At 40.6% G+C, this 15,985-nt stretch overlaps 1 protein-coding gene across 1 annotated transcript; it reads left to right on the top strand.

The window, feature by feature from the left end:
- On the top strand, positions 101 to 6,912 carry LOC109233318 (probable leucine-rich repeat receptor-like protein kinase At5g49770). Its single transcript, XM_019399157.1, has 19 exons — positions 101 to 300; positions 1,063 to 1,186; positions 1,655 to 1,726; positions 1,839 to 1,913; positions 2,075 to 2,146; positions 2,229 to 2,390; positions 2,477 to 2,551; positions 2,627 to 2,698; positions 2,821 to 2,892; positions 2,995 to 3,063; positions 3,154 to 3,228; positions 3,318 to 3,389; positions 3,472 to 3,606; positions 3,687 to 4,159; positions 4,236 to 4,388; positions 4,490 to 4,629; positions 4,719 to 4,938; positions 5,264 to 5,499; positions 5,997 to 6,912. Exons 1-19 carry the CDS (start codon positions 216 to 218, stop codon positions 6,507 to 6,509), a joined length of 2,895 nt encoding a protein of 964 aa, XP_019254702.1. The 5' UTR covers positions 101 to 215; the 3' UTR covers positions 6,510 to 6,912.

Raw genomic sequence — 15,985 nt, 5'->3', positions numbered from 1 at the left:
CGTAATAAGTTAAAATAACTACTTAAAAAGTAACCACTACTAGTACCTACGTAGTACTACCTACCCAACGTAACCCCCCCCCAAACCCCCCACACACACACACACACACACAAACCCCTCCAACTTTGCTTTGTAATTTTGGCCTCAGCACCTATAAGTGATCAAATCTATCAAAATTAAACCAGCAATTTTTTATCTGAAGCATTTTTGAAACCATGGCAGCCGCCGGGCTGTTACTCTGCTATATCATCCTCTCTTCTGGATTCCATTTAATATACACTGTCACAGACCCCAGAGATGGTAACAACTTCAGCTTTTCTCATTCAAAATTTAACTGTGTATTTGAGTTAATGCGCCTAGGCATTTATTTAACTAAGCAAGTTTTGGTATGTTTAACAAAACCTAGAAAAAGGACTCTTTTTTTTGTAACAGTATTCTTGTTTTTTTCGTCATGGTGTTAAGGGACTGTTCTGTAAATCAGAATATTTCATACAGTTCTACCTGTCATTTCAATAGAAAATGGTAGCTCGGTGCACTACGCGTCCGGGAAGGGCCGGACCACAAAGCTCTATTGTATGCAGCCTTACCGTGCATTTCTGTTTCCACGACTTGAACTCGTCACCTACGGGTCAAATGGCAGCAACTTTACCAGTTACGCCGAGGCTACCCTTCCTACCTGTCATTTCAAGCTTCAGCTATATACTTTACGCGTCATCTCGAAAATGAAAATGATAAACAAACTATAAGTTGCATACAAGTTCATGAAGATATATAAACAATGTTGTAACAGCAAGTTTTCGTCGTACTACTTTAAAAAATATAATGCTAACATACAAAGTACAAGATTTAAATTTGATGGATTTAACTTATGAGATTCTTTACCTGAACACCTTTTTTCTTTTTCTTTTTTTGAAATTATGAGTTCAAAAATGTTAAAATTGTATTTTTTTTCTTTACTTATATATTCATGTTTCGTGTTGAAATACTAGTTCAGTTGAACTCATGAAAAAACGAGGCATCCGCCTCTGCAGTAACATGAATTATTCATTTGGTTGAGTGCAGTTGCAATACTTCGATCTCTGAAAGACCAGTGGGAAAATACACCACCTAGTTGGCAAAAGAGCGATGATCCCTGCGGAACATCCTGGGAAGGTGTAACCTGCAACAACTCAAGGGTAACTGCATTGTGAGTGTGCTCTTGTCTTTTATCCTCCAAGATTCAGTGGCCGTTTGGTTTACGTTCTAGTTATGTCGAAATTATAATATAGGAATTAAAAGTCTCAGAGACTAATGACAATGTGGTGATTGTTCTAAGGTGAATAATAATGCATGAATTGTTATGCAGGATTGCCTAATTTAAGGGCATTTCTTTCTTTAGATACTCTTATCCACATATTGCTAATTCATGCGCTCTATCCCTTATAAGTTATACAAAGTCTAGTTTCCAATATATAACTCTGCATAACTTGTGCAGAGTTTACTACCAAAAAGAAACTGTATTAGTTATACGGAAATTATATTAGTTATACAAGATTTTACATTGAAAACCAAATGTTATATAAGCAATACGAAATGTTATACGAAAAAGTAAAATTTCTTATACTTCACCAGCGAAGCACTTCTTAATCGTTGATGGTATTTCTTATTTCTTCAGGGGATTATCGACGATGGGACTGAGAGGAAAATTAAGTGGTGACATTGGAGGGCTCACTGAATTAATTTCCTTGTGAGTTGGTGTTTTTAAATCCAATAAACTTCTGTTGAATATTAGCAGAGGTCTATAGCTTGTATTTGTCGTCATAATATGTTGAATTCAGTTTCTAAACTTGCATTTCCAGAGACTTGTCATTCAATCGAGGACTTACAGGTTCCCTCTCTCCGCGGATAGGAGATCTGCAGAAACTTAACATATTGTAAGACTATTAAAAGTTGATGCTTTTTTCATTTTTATTTTCATATAGCCGATTTAACTTGCTTGGCGTTGAGACATAGTTGTTTTTTCATTAAACGTGATGGTCTTCCCCCGAAACATACATTACATACGTTTACCTAAGCGTCTCTATTTACGTTTCAGAATCCTCGCTGGTTGTAGCTTCAGCGGCAGTATACCAAGGGAATTGGGAAAGCTTTCTGAGTTATCTTTCTTGTAAGAATTTCTCAGCATATAACTTATGTTTGTTGTAGGTGTATCATCAGTTCATTTAGTTCCATGTCAATTTCTTTGACAGGGCACTTAACTCAAATAATTTCACTGGCGATATACCACGAACTCTTGGCAATCTGGCAAAACTCTACTGGCTTGATCTAGCAGATAATCAGTTAACAGGACCAATTCCTGTTTCAACCTCCTCAAGTCCGGGGTTGGACCTTTTAAAAAAGGCAAAGCACTTGTGAGTAAACTTTATTTATCCAAATTACGTGCCATTCTTGAGATAGGATATATATCTTTTATGGTCTAACTTCTATGTTATTGCAGCCATTTTAACAAAAACCAACTTTCAGGCTCCATTCCGGACATTCTTTTTAGCGGTGACATGGTGCTAATACATGCGTAAGCCAAGAAACTAACGAACTATTTGCGTTATTCTCCCTTGCCTTCTCATTCGTTGCATTTCTAAAATGGCAGATTATTTGATGGAAATCAATTTAGCGGGAGCATTCCATTAACATTAGGACTTGTTCAGACACTTGAGGTTCTGTGAGTAGAATCGACCATCTTTCATTAGCGTACCTTTCATATTACTTCACCTTTTATATTTTGGATTATATGCTAGTACTGTTTTATCTTTAGTTGGTATTCATGTGACTTCATATATACAGTCGGCTTGATAGAAATGCCTTAAATGGTAGTGTCCCATCAAACCTGAACAATCTCACAAGCGTCGTAGAGTTGTAAGTATACTTTTCCCCATAGTCGCTCATTCAATTGTCTGCTTGAAATGAATAATTGGTAGACTGAATTGGTTCTTTGTGCTCTTATTGTTCTGCTTGTAGGAATTTAGCACACAATGAACTGTCGGGCCGACTACCAGATTTAAGTGGAATGAACTCCCTTAATTATCTGTAAGGCTAGTTCATGAGAATATCCAGAATCCTGATTTATCAAGTTTTTTCTCTATGATAAAATGCTAAATCATATTCTTTCTTTTCCAGGGACTTGAGCAACAATTCCTTCCATCAATCGGAGGCACCAATATGGTTCTCGACTTTACAGTCTCTCACCACTCTGTGAGTATTAATCAGTTATGAATTTCAACTATGAATTTCCACAAACTATGACAAATCTAAGTTGGGACGACGACTGGTGTGCTGCTCAGAGTCATTGAATATGGCTCACTCCAGGGATCAGTGCCCCAGAAGCTTTTCACTTTACCCCAATTACAACAAGTGTGAGTTTCATCATCCTAACTAAATATTACACGTCTACTACCCACAGCGAAGAGTTTTGATGATCTTAAATAACTTTTGCAGGAAACTGAGGAACAATGCTTTTAATGACACATTGAACATGGGTGGCATAGTCGGCAGGCAACTCACACTTGTTGATTTACAGAACAACGCGATTTCCTCAATAACGCTTGGCTCTGGATACAAAAACACGTTGATGTAAGATGGCTCATGACTCCTTTTTTGCCTGTTATATATGTTATTTTTTCTTTCTCTGATTACATTGTGGTTGTACTCAGACTGATTGGAAACCCTGTCTGCGACACGGCCCTTGGAAACACGAATTACTGCCAACTTCAGCAGCAATCCGCGAAACCTTATTCTACTAGCCTAGCTAATTGTGGAAGCAAATCATGTCCTGCTGATGAAAAAGTTAGCCCGCAAAGTTGTGATTGTGCTTATCCGTACGAGGGAACATTCTACTTTAGAGGGCCTTCTTTTAGGGAGTTGTCCAATGCTAATACGTTCCATTCGCTTGAAATGAGCTTGTGGGTGAAGTTAGATCTCACGCCCGGTTCAGTTTCTCTACAGAACCCTTTCTTCAACATCGATGATTATCTTCAGGTGCAGTTAGGATTATTTCCACCAACAGGAAAGTATTTTAATCGGTCAGAGATTGAGAGGATTGGATTTGCCTTGAGTAACCAGACTTATAAGCCGCCTCCAGAATTTGGACCTTACTATTTTATAGCATCTCCTTACACTTTCCAAGGTATAATTAATTACTGAGATTTTTACAACTGTATCTTTACGAAATAGAATACTAACTTGAACTCTAACTGTTTCAGCCGAACATGGAGAAACTTCTATTAGTTCGAGACAAATTATTGGAATAGCTGTTGGGTGTACCGTCCTGGTCCTCTTGCTTGTTGGTCTTGCAATATATGCTATGAAGCAAAAGATACTTGCTGAAAAAGCTATTGGATTGAGTAAACCATTTGGTAACATCATTTTCTACTGAAAAAAGAGCTGAGTTATATATGTCCAGCACGTACGTAGGATTGATCTAAAAAGTTAGATTACTTTGATCTTTTTTGGCCAGGATCGTGGGCTCCAAGTGGCAACGATAGTGAAAGTGCACCACAACTAAAGGGAGCGAGATGGTTTTCTTATGACGAACTCAAAAAATGCACGAGTAACTTTTCAACGAGAAATGAGATTGGTTCCGGTGGCTATGGGAAGGTTTGCTATCAAAATCACTGTATATCCATTATAAAGGGATAAACTCTTGCTCGGCTACTTTTCTTATTCGCTTGTATTCTGTTTCCTAGGTATACAAAGGAATCCTCTCAAGTGGGCAAGTAATTGCTATCAAAAGAGCTCAACATGGATCCATGCAGGGTGGACTCGAGTTCAAGACTGAAATTGAGTTGCTTTCACGGGTTCATCACAAAAACCTGGTTGGTCTGGTCGGATTCTGTTTTGAGCAAGGCGAACAAATACTGGTCTATGAGTATATTTCAAATGGTACACTCCGAGAAAATTTATCAGGTATGCTACATCCTCCTATATACTATTAAAGATTAACCAGTCCAAGTATTATTTGATTCAAATATGTTCTAACATTTGGTAATGCCTTTAAAAGGAGTAATTTAAGAATAATTACCTTTCCATTTAGCATAACTGGTAAGTTGCTGCCATGTGACCAGGCCGTGGAAATAGCCTCTTGCATAAATGTAGGGTAAGGCTGCATACCATAGACCCTTCTGGTCCGGCCCTTCCCCCGACTCCGCGCATAGCGGGAGCTTAGTGCACCAGGTTGCCCTTACCTTTCCATTTGGCTCGTGTAGAAATTAATTTCTATTATGTTCTACAGGGAAAACAGGCATTTATCTAGATTGGAAGAGGAGACTTCGTGTTGCGCTTGGTTCAGCCAGAGGATTAGCTTATCTGCATGAGCTTGCCAATCCTCCTATAATTCACAGAGATGTGAAATCGACTAATATATTATTGGATCAGAATTTAACAGCAAAAGTCGCAGATTTTGGCTTGTCCAAACTTGTGTCAGATAGCTCAAAGGGTCATGTTTCCACTCAAGTTAAAGGCACATTGGTAAGTACCACAACCTTCTTAATCCTTTCATCCTTCATATATGTATCCAGAAAATGATTTGCACCAGCTACCGTAGGTAAAAGAGAAGAGGGGCGGTAGGAATAACAAGATATCTAGTTTTAAATGACTTGTCCTAGACGTTATTATTTCTTCCTCTGAGCAGAGGCGGACCCAGAATTTTTACACGACAGGGACACAATATTCTGCTCAATCAGTGCCCCCTAAAGGCTTTTAATGTTCAGGGTGTCAAGTGCTTTAAATTAACCATTTTCAAGGTATATACATATACAGATTTCTGTTGAAGCTTACGGGTCCGGTGACCCCTTACTATAACACATAGGTCCGCCTCTGCCTCTCAGTAAGGATATATGCTTCTTTTGGTCTTTTGGCACGTGAAACATGATACATTGGTTTCCTTATCGGTGTGTCCACATGATACATTTTATCTTTTAAATTAGTTGGTATGAGTTTAAGAACTGATTACATAATTAATGCAGGGTTATCTAGATCCTGAGTACTATTTGACTCAACAATTAACCGAGAAAAGTGATGTGTATAGCTTTGGAGTTGTAATGCTAGAAATGATAACTGCAAAGCAACCAATAGAGAAGGGAAAATATGTCGTTCGAGAGGTGAGAGCAGCTATTAATAAGAACGATGACGAGCATTATGGCTTGAGTGATATGATCGATCCGGTCATTAGAGGCGCGCCAAATTTAATCGCGTTTACAAAGTTCGTGGATTTGGCAATGCAATGTGTTGAAGAGTCTGCTGCTGATCGTCCAACGATGAGTGAAGTGGTAAAAATGCTTGAAACTATCCTACAAAATGATGGTTTGGAAACAAATTCGACGTCTGCATCATCATCAATCACGGATTTTGGGACAGCAATAGCTGCTTCTCGACATCCTTATAATAAGGATGCTCTACAGAGAAAAGAAATAAATGATACTCATGCTTTTGATTACAGTGGTGGTTATACTATTTCAAGAAATGTGGAACCAAAATAGGGACAACCAAAAAAGGATTGTCTTTGCTAATTCTCATTCTTTAATTTATTATTCTCTATAGTAAAATTTTGGAAAATGGGTGAAAGGGATTAGAGAATTTAGTTGTTTCATGGTACCTATATTGGCTAGAATATTTAGTGACACGTGAACGTGACAACGTATGGAATCAAGGTCGAAGTTCAGCTTTTATCAGCAAGGCTTACAGTTTAATGATAGTGGTGAGAGCCTCGCATATAATAGGTGTGAGTTCGATTTTCACTGTCCCCATTCCCTGATCCTCCAATGTAATGGAAAAAAGTTAAAAGAGAAAAAAAAATCAGATTTTCTAGCCTGGAGAGAAAAGTTTACATGGACCATTGTATGATTCCCTGTGTCAATGTTTCATGTTCTAATTTTCTTCTGATTTGGTATTGTGTGTCCTGACTTATAGGGCATCTAGTGCAAAGAAATCATATATGATAATAATAAAATATAACAAAATAAGCAAATAATTGTTTGTGGCTGCCATGAATTCTCTTTGAACTTCAATTGTAGTATTCATTTAGAGTTGGCACATTTCAGCAAAGCATGAGCAAGCTGTTAAAAATGGAAATCAAACTGTAATTATTTAGAGATAGAGAAGAAAAGAAAAGACAAAAGCAGGGAAAAAGAAAAGGAAATGAACAAAAACAACATAGAGAAAACTAACAGTTTTTGGGAGAATAGATCGATGACCCTTTAAATTTATCAGTATATTTTATTCGAAAAGAGGCCAAAAACTGCTCCTAGACTATTTGATTTGGTACAAAATTGTCCCCCGTCCATCTATTGAGCCAAAAATGTCCCTATCATTATTTTAGTGGCTCAATAATACCCTTATTACTAACGGATTTATCTGGAAAAAAAGAAAATTTAATTATATCTACGTGTCACCGTCCCATTGGCTAAATATAAATCCTTACTAAACTTTAAAAAAACCCACCAACCTATGTTTTGATTGGCCTCACCGATTTTAAACCTATAATCAGAGGCGGATCCAGGATTTTAAGTTTATGGGTTCCTATCGCAATTTCAAATTAATATACAATAATAACTGGGTTCACAAATAGATATTTAATAAATTTTTTAACAAAAATCTAGGGTCTACGCAAAAGGTACTGGGTTCCCCGGAACCCGTATACTACACGCTAGAACCGCCCCTGCCTATAATCTAAATCTTTTATTCTTAAAAGACAATGTAACTTATTCTTCTTCCTCTTTTAATTAAGTTCTGCAAATGGGAGAATTTGTATCACCACAACAATAAGAAAAATAACTGTAGGCATGTAAATTTTATTAAAATTAAATCCATGAAATAATTTGGATTATATTTTAAATTCGAGATATATTGGTCCAAATAAATATATGGGCTAATATAATTGAATTAATTATATAAGTTCAATATATATGGATTAAATAAATAAGTCATAATCCATTGGGCTAGCCCGTTTAATTAGGCTAAAGTGATGAGCCCAATTCATTAGGCCGAAGATGTCATCTTCCTAGAGGCCCAGTTTGGTGCCACGTGTCAAATGACGTGGCACGCCAAGTCAAACGGAAGAGCCAATAGGACCATGCCACGTGTCAAAATGACAAGGCATGCCAAGTCACACTAAAAGGCCAATGAAATTGCGCCACGTGTGCAAGTGACATGTTCTGGCCAATCAAATGCGGCCATGTCATACTTGAATTTGATTGGTCGGAAAGAGTTTGTTCTTATCACAACTCTTCCCTTCCACAACTATAAATAGGGGTCTTCATAACTCAGAAAAGACACCAGAAGTTATAACAAGAAGCAAGAAAGAGCTCGTGGATAAAACGCTGCAAATTTCTCCACAAGTTTCAAGCTTCAAGTTCAAGTTCAAGAAATCAATTCCAAGCTCAAGAACGAAGACCAAATCAAGTTCAAGCTCAAGCTCAAGAACAAGATCATCGTTCGTGGCAACAAACATAGATTCAAGATCAAGCTCAAAGGCCCTTGAATTTATTTACTATTGAAAAGAAGAATCAGAGGATTCATAGAGATTGTACACTCAAATATTTGAAATAAAATACTACGATTGTTGCGATATTTTCGGTCTTGATTTTATTTTCTCGACGCAAATTTATTGTCTACGAATTCTGGCACGCCCAGTGGGACAATCTCTACCTCTCATCTCAACTTTTCATTCACCAGATACCAAGAACATTGAAATGGCTTCAAAGAAAATCAACTCCGTTTCAACTTCCACCAAGGCTGCTAACTCCAGGTTCTATGCTGATGTGGAAAGCAACCTCGATGTCACCTTTGGAAGCTTCGGACCAGTTACGAGGAGCAAAGCAAGCTTTTTAGGACAACAAGCACCCCAAGTGCCGTCCGCATCAACCCCTGTTTTCGGATCTTCATCCTCAAAAGGAGCAAGATCTGCCACAAATGCATCTGAAAGAGGAAGCGATGTTGCTGAAAAGATCAAGAAAACTCTTGCTCTGCTTGACCTCTCCGGCTCCAAGCACTCTGCTGTGAAGGAAGATGATGATGTTTCAAGTGATGGATCCTCCCCACTTACACCACATAGCGTGAGCCAATCAAGGATCAATCTGTGTGAAAATCCATGCTACTCTCCGTCATCCATGACAATCATGCAAGCCATGGTGACAAACACTTCATCCATGGAGGAGCAGTTGGCAAACTTGACAGAAGCAATCGCTGGCTTGACCAAATGCATGCAAAATCAAGAGGCCAGAATTGACAAGCTAACAGACAGGGTGGGAATTCTGATGGAAGAAGAATCCACCGATGCACCGGCAAGCTCCAAGAGGTTCTAGAGAGCGACTCTCCCCCAAGACAAGCATCATCCACTAAGGCTATCCCTGTCTCATCTGAAGGGATGATTCCAATCGATCAATTGAAGGATTTCATTGAAGGAACCATTAAGAACAAATATGAAGTTGCTGCCAAATCCTCCCTTACGTACGCAAAGCCGTACACTTCAAGGGTCGATATGTTGAAGATGCCTTCTGGCTATCAACCTCCAAAGTTTCAACAGTTTGATGGTAAAGGTAACCCAAAGCAACATATGGCGCACTTCGTGGAGACGTGCAACAATGCTGGGACTTATGGAGATTACCTCATCAAGCAGTTTGTCCGCTCGCTAAAAGGAAATGCTTTTGACTGGTACACGGACCTCGAGGCTGGATCAATCGATAGCTGGGATCAACTAGAGCAAGAATTCCTCAATCGCTTTTATAGTACAAGACGTACTATGAGTATGATAGAACTCACAAATACTCGTCAACGAAAGGGGAAACCAGTTATCGACTTTATCAATCATTGGAGGAATGCAAGCCTCAACTGCAAAGACAGGCTTAGTGAAGCTTCAGGCATAGAGATGTGCATCCAAGGCATGCATTGGGGATTGCGCTACATCTTGCAGGGTATCAAGCCTAGCACATTTGAAGAACTTGCAACTCGTGCCCATGACATGGAATTGAGCATGGCCTCCGCTGGAAATGAAAGGCTGCCCATCTATGAACCTCGCAAAGCGAATGACAAGCAAGAAGTCAGGAAGTGGAGCAAGTTCGTACCCAAGTATGAAAGCAAAGAGGCTATGAATGTCAATACGTCACCTATGAAGTTCACGACGAAGGTGAGCAAGAAGCAGAGTATGAAATCCACTTCTTTTCAAGACAAGCCAAGTGGAAAGTTGACTCTAAAAGAAATGCAGGAGAAAGAGTACCCATTCCTGGATTCTGATGTGCCAGCCATTTTCGAAGAACTCCTCGAGTTAAATCTCATTGAGCTTCCGGAGATGAAGCGACCAAATGAAGCTGGGAAAACAAATGACCCAAATTACTGCAAATATCACCGACTTGTAAGCCACCCTCTGGAGAAGTGCTTTGTCTTCAAGGACAAAGTCATGGACTTGGCTCGCGAAAAGAAGATCGTACTTGAAGATGAGAAAGCAAGCGCAAACCAAGTCTCTATCACCTTTGGCTCATTCAGTCTGGATGAATTATGTGGTTTTAAAGAAAGTAAAGATGAAGAATTACTGGAGAGCGACAAAGCTGAAGTCAATCAACCTGATGATGATGAAGGTTGGACATTGGTGACTCGTCGTAGGCACCACAAAAGGAGCCCACGAAAAGAATCAATAGAACAACCAACAAGGAAGATGATGTTAAAAAGACCAACGAAAAAGAATCCAGTTAGGCATTTGAAGAAAGCAAAAGTGGAGATGCACCATTCTCAAAAGCCACGAAATCCAGTCACCTTGGAGGAATTTTTACCAGGTTGGTTCCGCACGAAGATTTCCCATGAGGGCATTGATGCCTCTTGTTGCCATGATGAAAAGGAGAAGAAAAGAGTGATGACCTACCGTTGACACCATCTTCAGAAAAGCCCATCGAGTCCACTCCTCAAGAAGTTAATGCTTGTGAGGAAAAGGTCACGTTCACAAATGACGATCTTTTGCTAGGTGACACTCCTTATAACCGCCCATTGTACCTGGTTGGTTATATGCGCGATGAAATGGTAAATCGAATTTTGGTTGATGGAAGATCCTCAGTGAACATTGTGCCAATCCACACTGTGAAAGAACTTGGTATTCCCATGAACGAACTCTCAGAAAGTCGTGTGATGATCCAAGGATTCAACCAAGGGGGGAAAAGAGCCATAGGCGCGATCAGGCTGGGAATAACTATTGAAGATATGCAATCAAGTGCATGGCTGCATGTGATCGACGCGAAGACTTCATACAATGTTTTGCTTGGCAGGCCTTGGATACATGAGAATAAAGTAGTTCCATCTACCTACCATCAATGTTTAAAATACTACGAGGGTGAAGTCGAGAAGACGATAGTTGCTGATGATGAGCCATTCACCGAGGCTGAGTCACACTTCGCCGATGCAAAGTTCTACTTGAAGAACCGCATTGTGAAGGAGCTGAAAGCTAATGATGGCATGAATAGCAAGAACAAAAAGCCCTCAACTAAAAGAGAAGAGGTGACTATTGGCAAAGCCAAAACTATTACTGAGAAGGTACTCGCCAACGTGAATAAATCTCATAAAGGGGGTATTGCGTCTTATGGAAAGAAAGTAAGTCCCACGCTCCAATATGTCCCTAAAAGGAAGAAAGACGAGGGCGAATCACATAATCTCCAAACCAAGACGCTAAGGGAGTTAACTCTTCCGGTAAAACGAATTGAGGCAGTAAAGTTGTCCCCAAAGTCGCTTGCAGGGTTTATAGCCCAGAATCGTTTGCAGAATGTGGCACTCCCTACAAAGCGAACAGATGAAGGTTTCGATCCTAATGCTTACAAGCTATTTGCAAAAGCTGGATACAATCCCAATGAGCCGTCAAAGTTAGGGAAGCTCCCATCAGAAGCTGCAACAAGGCAACCACGTGAAGGTTTGGGATACAAGCAACCGTCACCAGTGCGCATCTCAATAAGAAGGGCGAGTAGCAATTATATCAGTGTAGAAGATGAATCAGCCGCTTCTAACAAGCCTTCTGTCTTTGATCGGCTTGGAAAATCAACTGTGAGAACTTCTGTATTTGAGAGATTGGGTCCATTAAAGAAGGGGAATAAGTTCCAGAGAAATCATCGAAATAAAAGAACACCCGCTTCACCCAGAATTCAGGAGATCTCTAAGGATTTCCAAAGTTTGGTTGTTTCCAGAATGAGGCGACAAACAAAATTGGTGGTTTCATGTGAAGAAGTACTGAAGGTAAAGCCATATACTGTGGTCTACACTAAGGAACGTGACGAAGATGAAGAAAGTGTAGGTTCCTCGTATCATGTCACTGTACAAGGCGAGAATGGTGTTTCGTCTTCGATGGAAGATAATGCGGAATTGGAGGATGTTTCGCCGTGTTATCACATATCCTCCAATGATGGAGACCGTCAAGAAGATGAAGATGCGAAAGATGCTCCACCTGAACTTGAAGAAGGAGTGAAGACGATAGTTGATGCCTTAAAAGAAGTTAACCTTGGCACCGATGAAGAACCAAGACCCACCTACCTAAGTGCTTTACTAGAAGCTGATGAAGAGAGCACTTATATTGAGCTACTCAAAGAGTTCAGGGATGTCTTTGCTTGGAGTTACAAAGAGATGCCTGGCTTGGACCCGAAAGTAGTAGTCCATCACCTTGCAGTCAAAAATGGTGCTCGCCCTGTTAAACAAGCTCAAAGGCATTTTAGGCCGGACTTGGTTCCCTTGATTGAAACAGAAGTTAACAAACTCATCGAAGCTGGCTTTATTCGTGAAGTTAAATACCCAACATGGATTTCAAGTATTGTCCCTGTAAGGAAGAAAAATAGCCAGATTCGAGTGTGCGTTGACTTTAGGGATCTCAACAATGTGTGTCCGAAAGATGAGTTCCCGCTTCCCATTCCAGAACTGATGATCGATGCTACTACTAGGTACGAGGCAATGTCATTTATGGACGGTTCGTCGGGCTATAACCAAAAACGCATGGCACCAAAAGATGAAGAGCTTACCGCATTCCGTACCCCAAAGGGTATTTATTGCTACAAGGTAATGCCTTTTGGCTTGAAGAATGCTGGCGCTACTTACCAAAGGGCTATGCAGAATATTTTCGACGATCTTCTCCACAAGAATGTCGAATGCTATGTTGACGACTTGGTGGTGAAATCAAGAGAGAAGGGCGACCACATGAAAGACTTGAGGATGGTATTTGAATTGCTCCGGAGGTACCAACTTAGGATGAATCTGTTGAAATGTGCCTTTGGAGTTACTTCTGGAAAGTTCCTTGGTTTCATTGTCCGACATCGAGGGATCGAAATTGATCAAGCCAAAGTGGATGCCATTTTGAAAATGCCTGAGCCTCGAGATATCCATGAATTGAAAAGTCTGCAAGGAAAGCTAGCATACCTTAGAAGATTCATATCAAACCTGGCTGGGAGGTGCCAAGCATTTAGTCGCCTCATGAAGAAAGGCGTTCCTTTTAAGTGGGACCAAGCTTGTAGCAATGCCTTCGAAAGTATCAAAACCTACTTGATGAAGCCTCCGGTTCTAGCAGCTCCTATACCAGGAAAGCCATTGATACTATACATTGCGGCACATGAAAGGTCTGTTGGAGCACTGTTGGCCCAAGAAAACAGTGAGGGGAAAGAAAACTCTCTTTACTACTTGAGCAGGATGATGACACCTAACGAGTTGAATTATTCGCCAATTGAAAAGTTGTGTTTGGCGCTAGTCTTCTCAATTCAAAAGTTGAAGCACTACTTTCAAGCTCATGTTGTCCGTCTTGTTTCTAAAGCAAATCCCACCAAGTTCGTGATGTCAAAACCTGTTCTTAGTGATCGACTAGCGAGATGGTACCTCCAATTTCAACAATTCGAGATTTTGTACATCCCTCAAAAGGCTGTAAAAGGACAAGCATTGGCGAACTTCTTGGCAGATCATCCGATACCTGATGACTGAGAGCTAACTGATGAACTACCTGATGAGGACGCGATGGTCGTTGAAGTTCAACCTCCATGGAAGATGTACTTTGATGGTGCTACGCATCGTGGGGGAGCCAGGGCTGGCGCAGTATTTTTCACTCCCCAAGGTGAAGTCTTGCCCTACTCCTTCACCTTGACACAACTCTGTTCCAACAATGTTGCCGAATATCAAGCATTAATACTTGGGCTTGAAATGGCCGTTGATATGAAGCAATTGCAATTGCAAGTCTTTGGTGACTCCCAGTTACTGGTCAATCAGCTTTTAGGTAGTTACGAGGTCAAAAAGCCTGAACTACGCCCATATCATGATTACGCAAAAAAGTTGATGGGGTGGCTCGGTGATGTGACTATTCAGCATGTGCCAAGGAAAGAAAATAAGAAGGCTGATGCTTTAGCTGCTCTAGCTTCATCATTAGCCCTGCCTGACCAAGCGCAAGTTACTGTCTGCCAAAAATGGGTAGTACCGCCGCCAAATGAGCCTGAAGGTGAAGAAAACGAACTCAAGCATCTTGTTGCTGTTTCTGAAGTTGAGAAAGAAGAATGGCGACAACCCATTATCGACTACTTGTGCTGTGGGATACTTCCAGAAAATCCGAGGAGAAGGACTGAAATCCGTCGTCGTGCACCTCGCTTCCTTTACTACAAGGATACTCTATACAGAAGGTCGTTCGAGGGAGTACTCTTACGATGCCTAGGAGAAGAAGAAGCTCTCCAAGCTTTGCAAGAGGCGCATTCTGGGGTATGTGGGTCACACCAGTCCGGACCAAAGCTCCACTTCCATATAAAAAGGATGGGATACTATTGACCAACGATGGTAAAAGATTGCTTGGACTATGCTCGAAGATGCAAGGCTTGTCAATTCCATGCGAATTTTATTCATCAACCTCCTGAGGTGTTGCACCCTACTGTTGCATCCTGGTCGTTTGACGCTTGGGGATTGGATGTTGTTGGACCACTACCAAAGTCCTCTGGTGGGCACCTATACATCTTGGCTGCAACTGATTACTTCTTAAAATGGGCTGAAGTTGTTGCTCTTAAGGAAGTAAAAAAGGAAAATATCGCAAGTTTCATCCGAGTAAACATTATTTATCGCTTTGGCATTCCTCGTTACATAATAACGGATAATGGAAAGCCATTCGATAATAGGTTGATGAACAAGATTTGTGATCTCTTTGGCTTCAAGCAACGTAATTCTTCGATGTACAATGCTGCCGCCAATGGTCTAGCTGAGGCATTCAACAAAACTCTATGCAACTTGTTAAAGAAAGTCGTCTCCAAATCCAAACGAGATTGGAATGACTGTATGGAAGAAGCTCTATGGGCATATAGGACGACTCACCGCACGCCAACACAGGCGACTCCTTATTCACTCGTTTATGGAGTCGAAGCCGTCTTGCCACTTGAATGTCAAATACCTTCGTTACGACTGGCTATTCAAGAAGGGATCACTGATGAAGAAAATGCTCGACTTCGGTTAGCAGAGTTGGAAGCTCTTGATGAAAAGAGATTGGAAGCTCAACAGAGCCTTGAATGTTATGAAGCTCGATTGTCTCGCGCCTTCAATAAAAGAGTTCATCCGAGACTTTCAAGTAGGAGATCAAGTCCTTGCCGTACGAAGACCCGTATTACTTCCCATAAACCTGTAGGGAAGTTCACTTAAAAATGGGATGGGCCATATGTTGTACAAGAAGCTTATTCAAGTGGGGCTTACAAGCTGGTTGATGCAGATGGTATGAGAATCGGCCTTATCAACGGCAAGTTTTTGAAGAAGTATTATCCATGAAGTTGCAAGTCATGCTGCTCCTCGACGTACGAGCCTAAACTACAAGTCATGACTCTTTGACGCACGAGCCTAAACTGCATATCGCTGCACTCCTGGCCCGCAAGAGTATAAACTGTGTACGGCCCCCCCCCCCCAAAAAAAAAGTCCGCTAGTTGAAAACTCGAAGAAGGCGGCCGTACGGCGAAAACGTTAAGGAACGTAAAAAAAAAAAAAAAACGTAAAAAAA

Source organism: Nicotiana attenuata, chromosome 10 (genome assembly GCF_001879085.1).
Source record: "Nicotiana attenuata strain UT chromosome 10, NIATTr2, whole genome shotgun sequence".
NCBI classification, from domain to species: Eukaryota; Viridiplantae; Streptophyta; class Magnoliopsida; order Solanales; family Solanaceae; genus Nicotiana; species Nicotiana attenuata.
The sequence above is the reverse complement of the archived record's forward strand: the minus strand, read 5'-3'. Positions and strand labels throughout refer to the sequence as shown.

Excerpts from the sequence above, each read along its gene's own strand:
- LOC109233318 (XM_019399157.1), top strand. The coding sequence starts at position 216 with ATGGCAGCCGCCGGGCTGTTACTCTGCTATATCATCCTCTCTTCTGGA. Across the intron at positions 1,727-1,838 it reads CTCACTGAATTAATTTCCTT|AGACTTGTCATTCAATCGAG; the intron begins GTGAGTTGGTGT and ends TTGCATTTCCAG. Across the intron at positions 4,389-4,489 it reads TGGATTGAGTAAACCATTTG|GATCGTGGGCTCCAAGTGGC; the intron begins GTAACATCATTT and ends TTTTTTGGCCAG.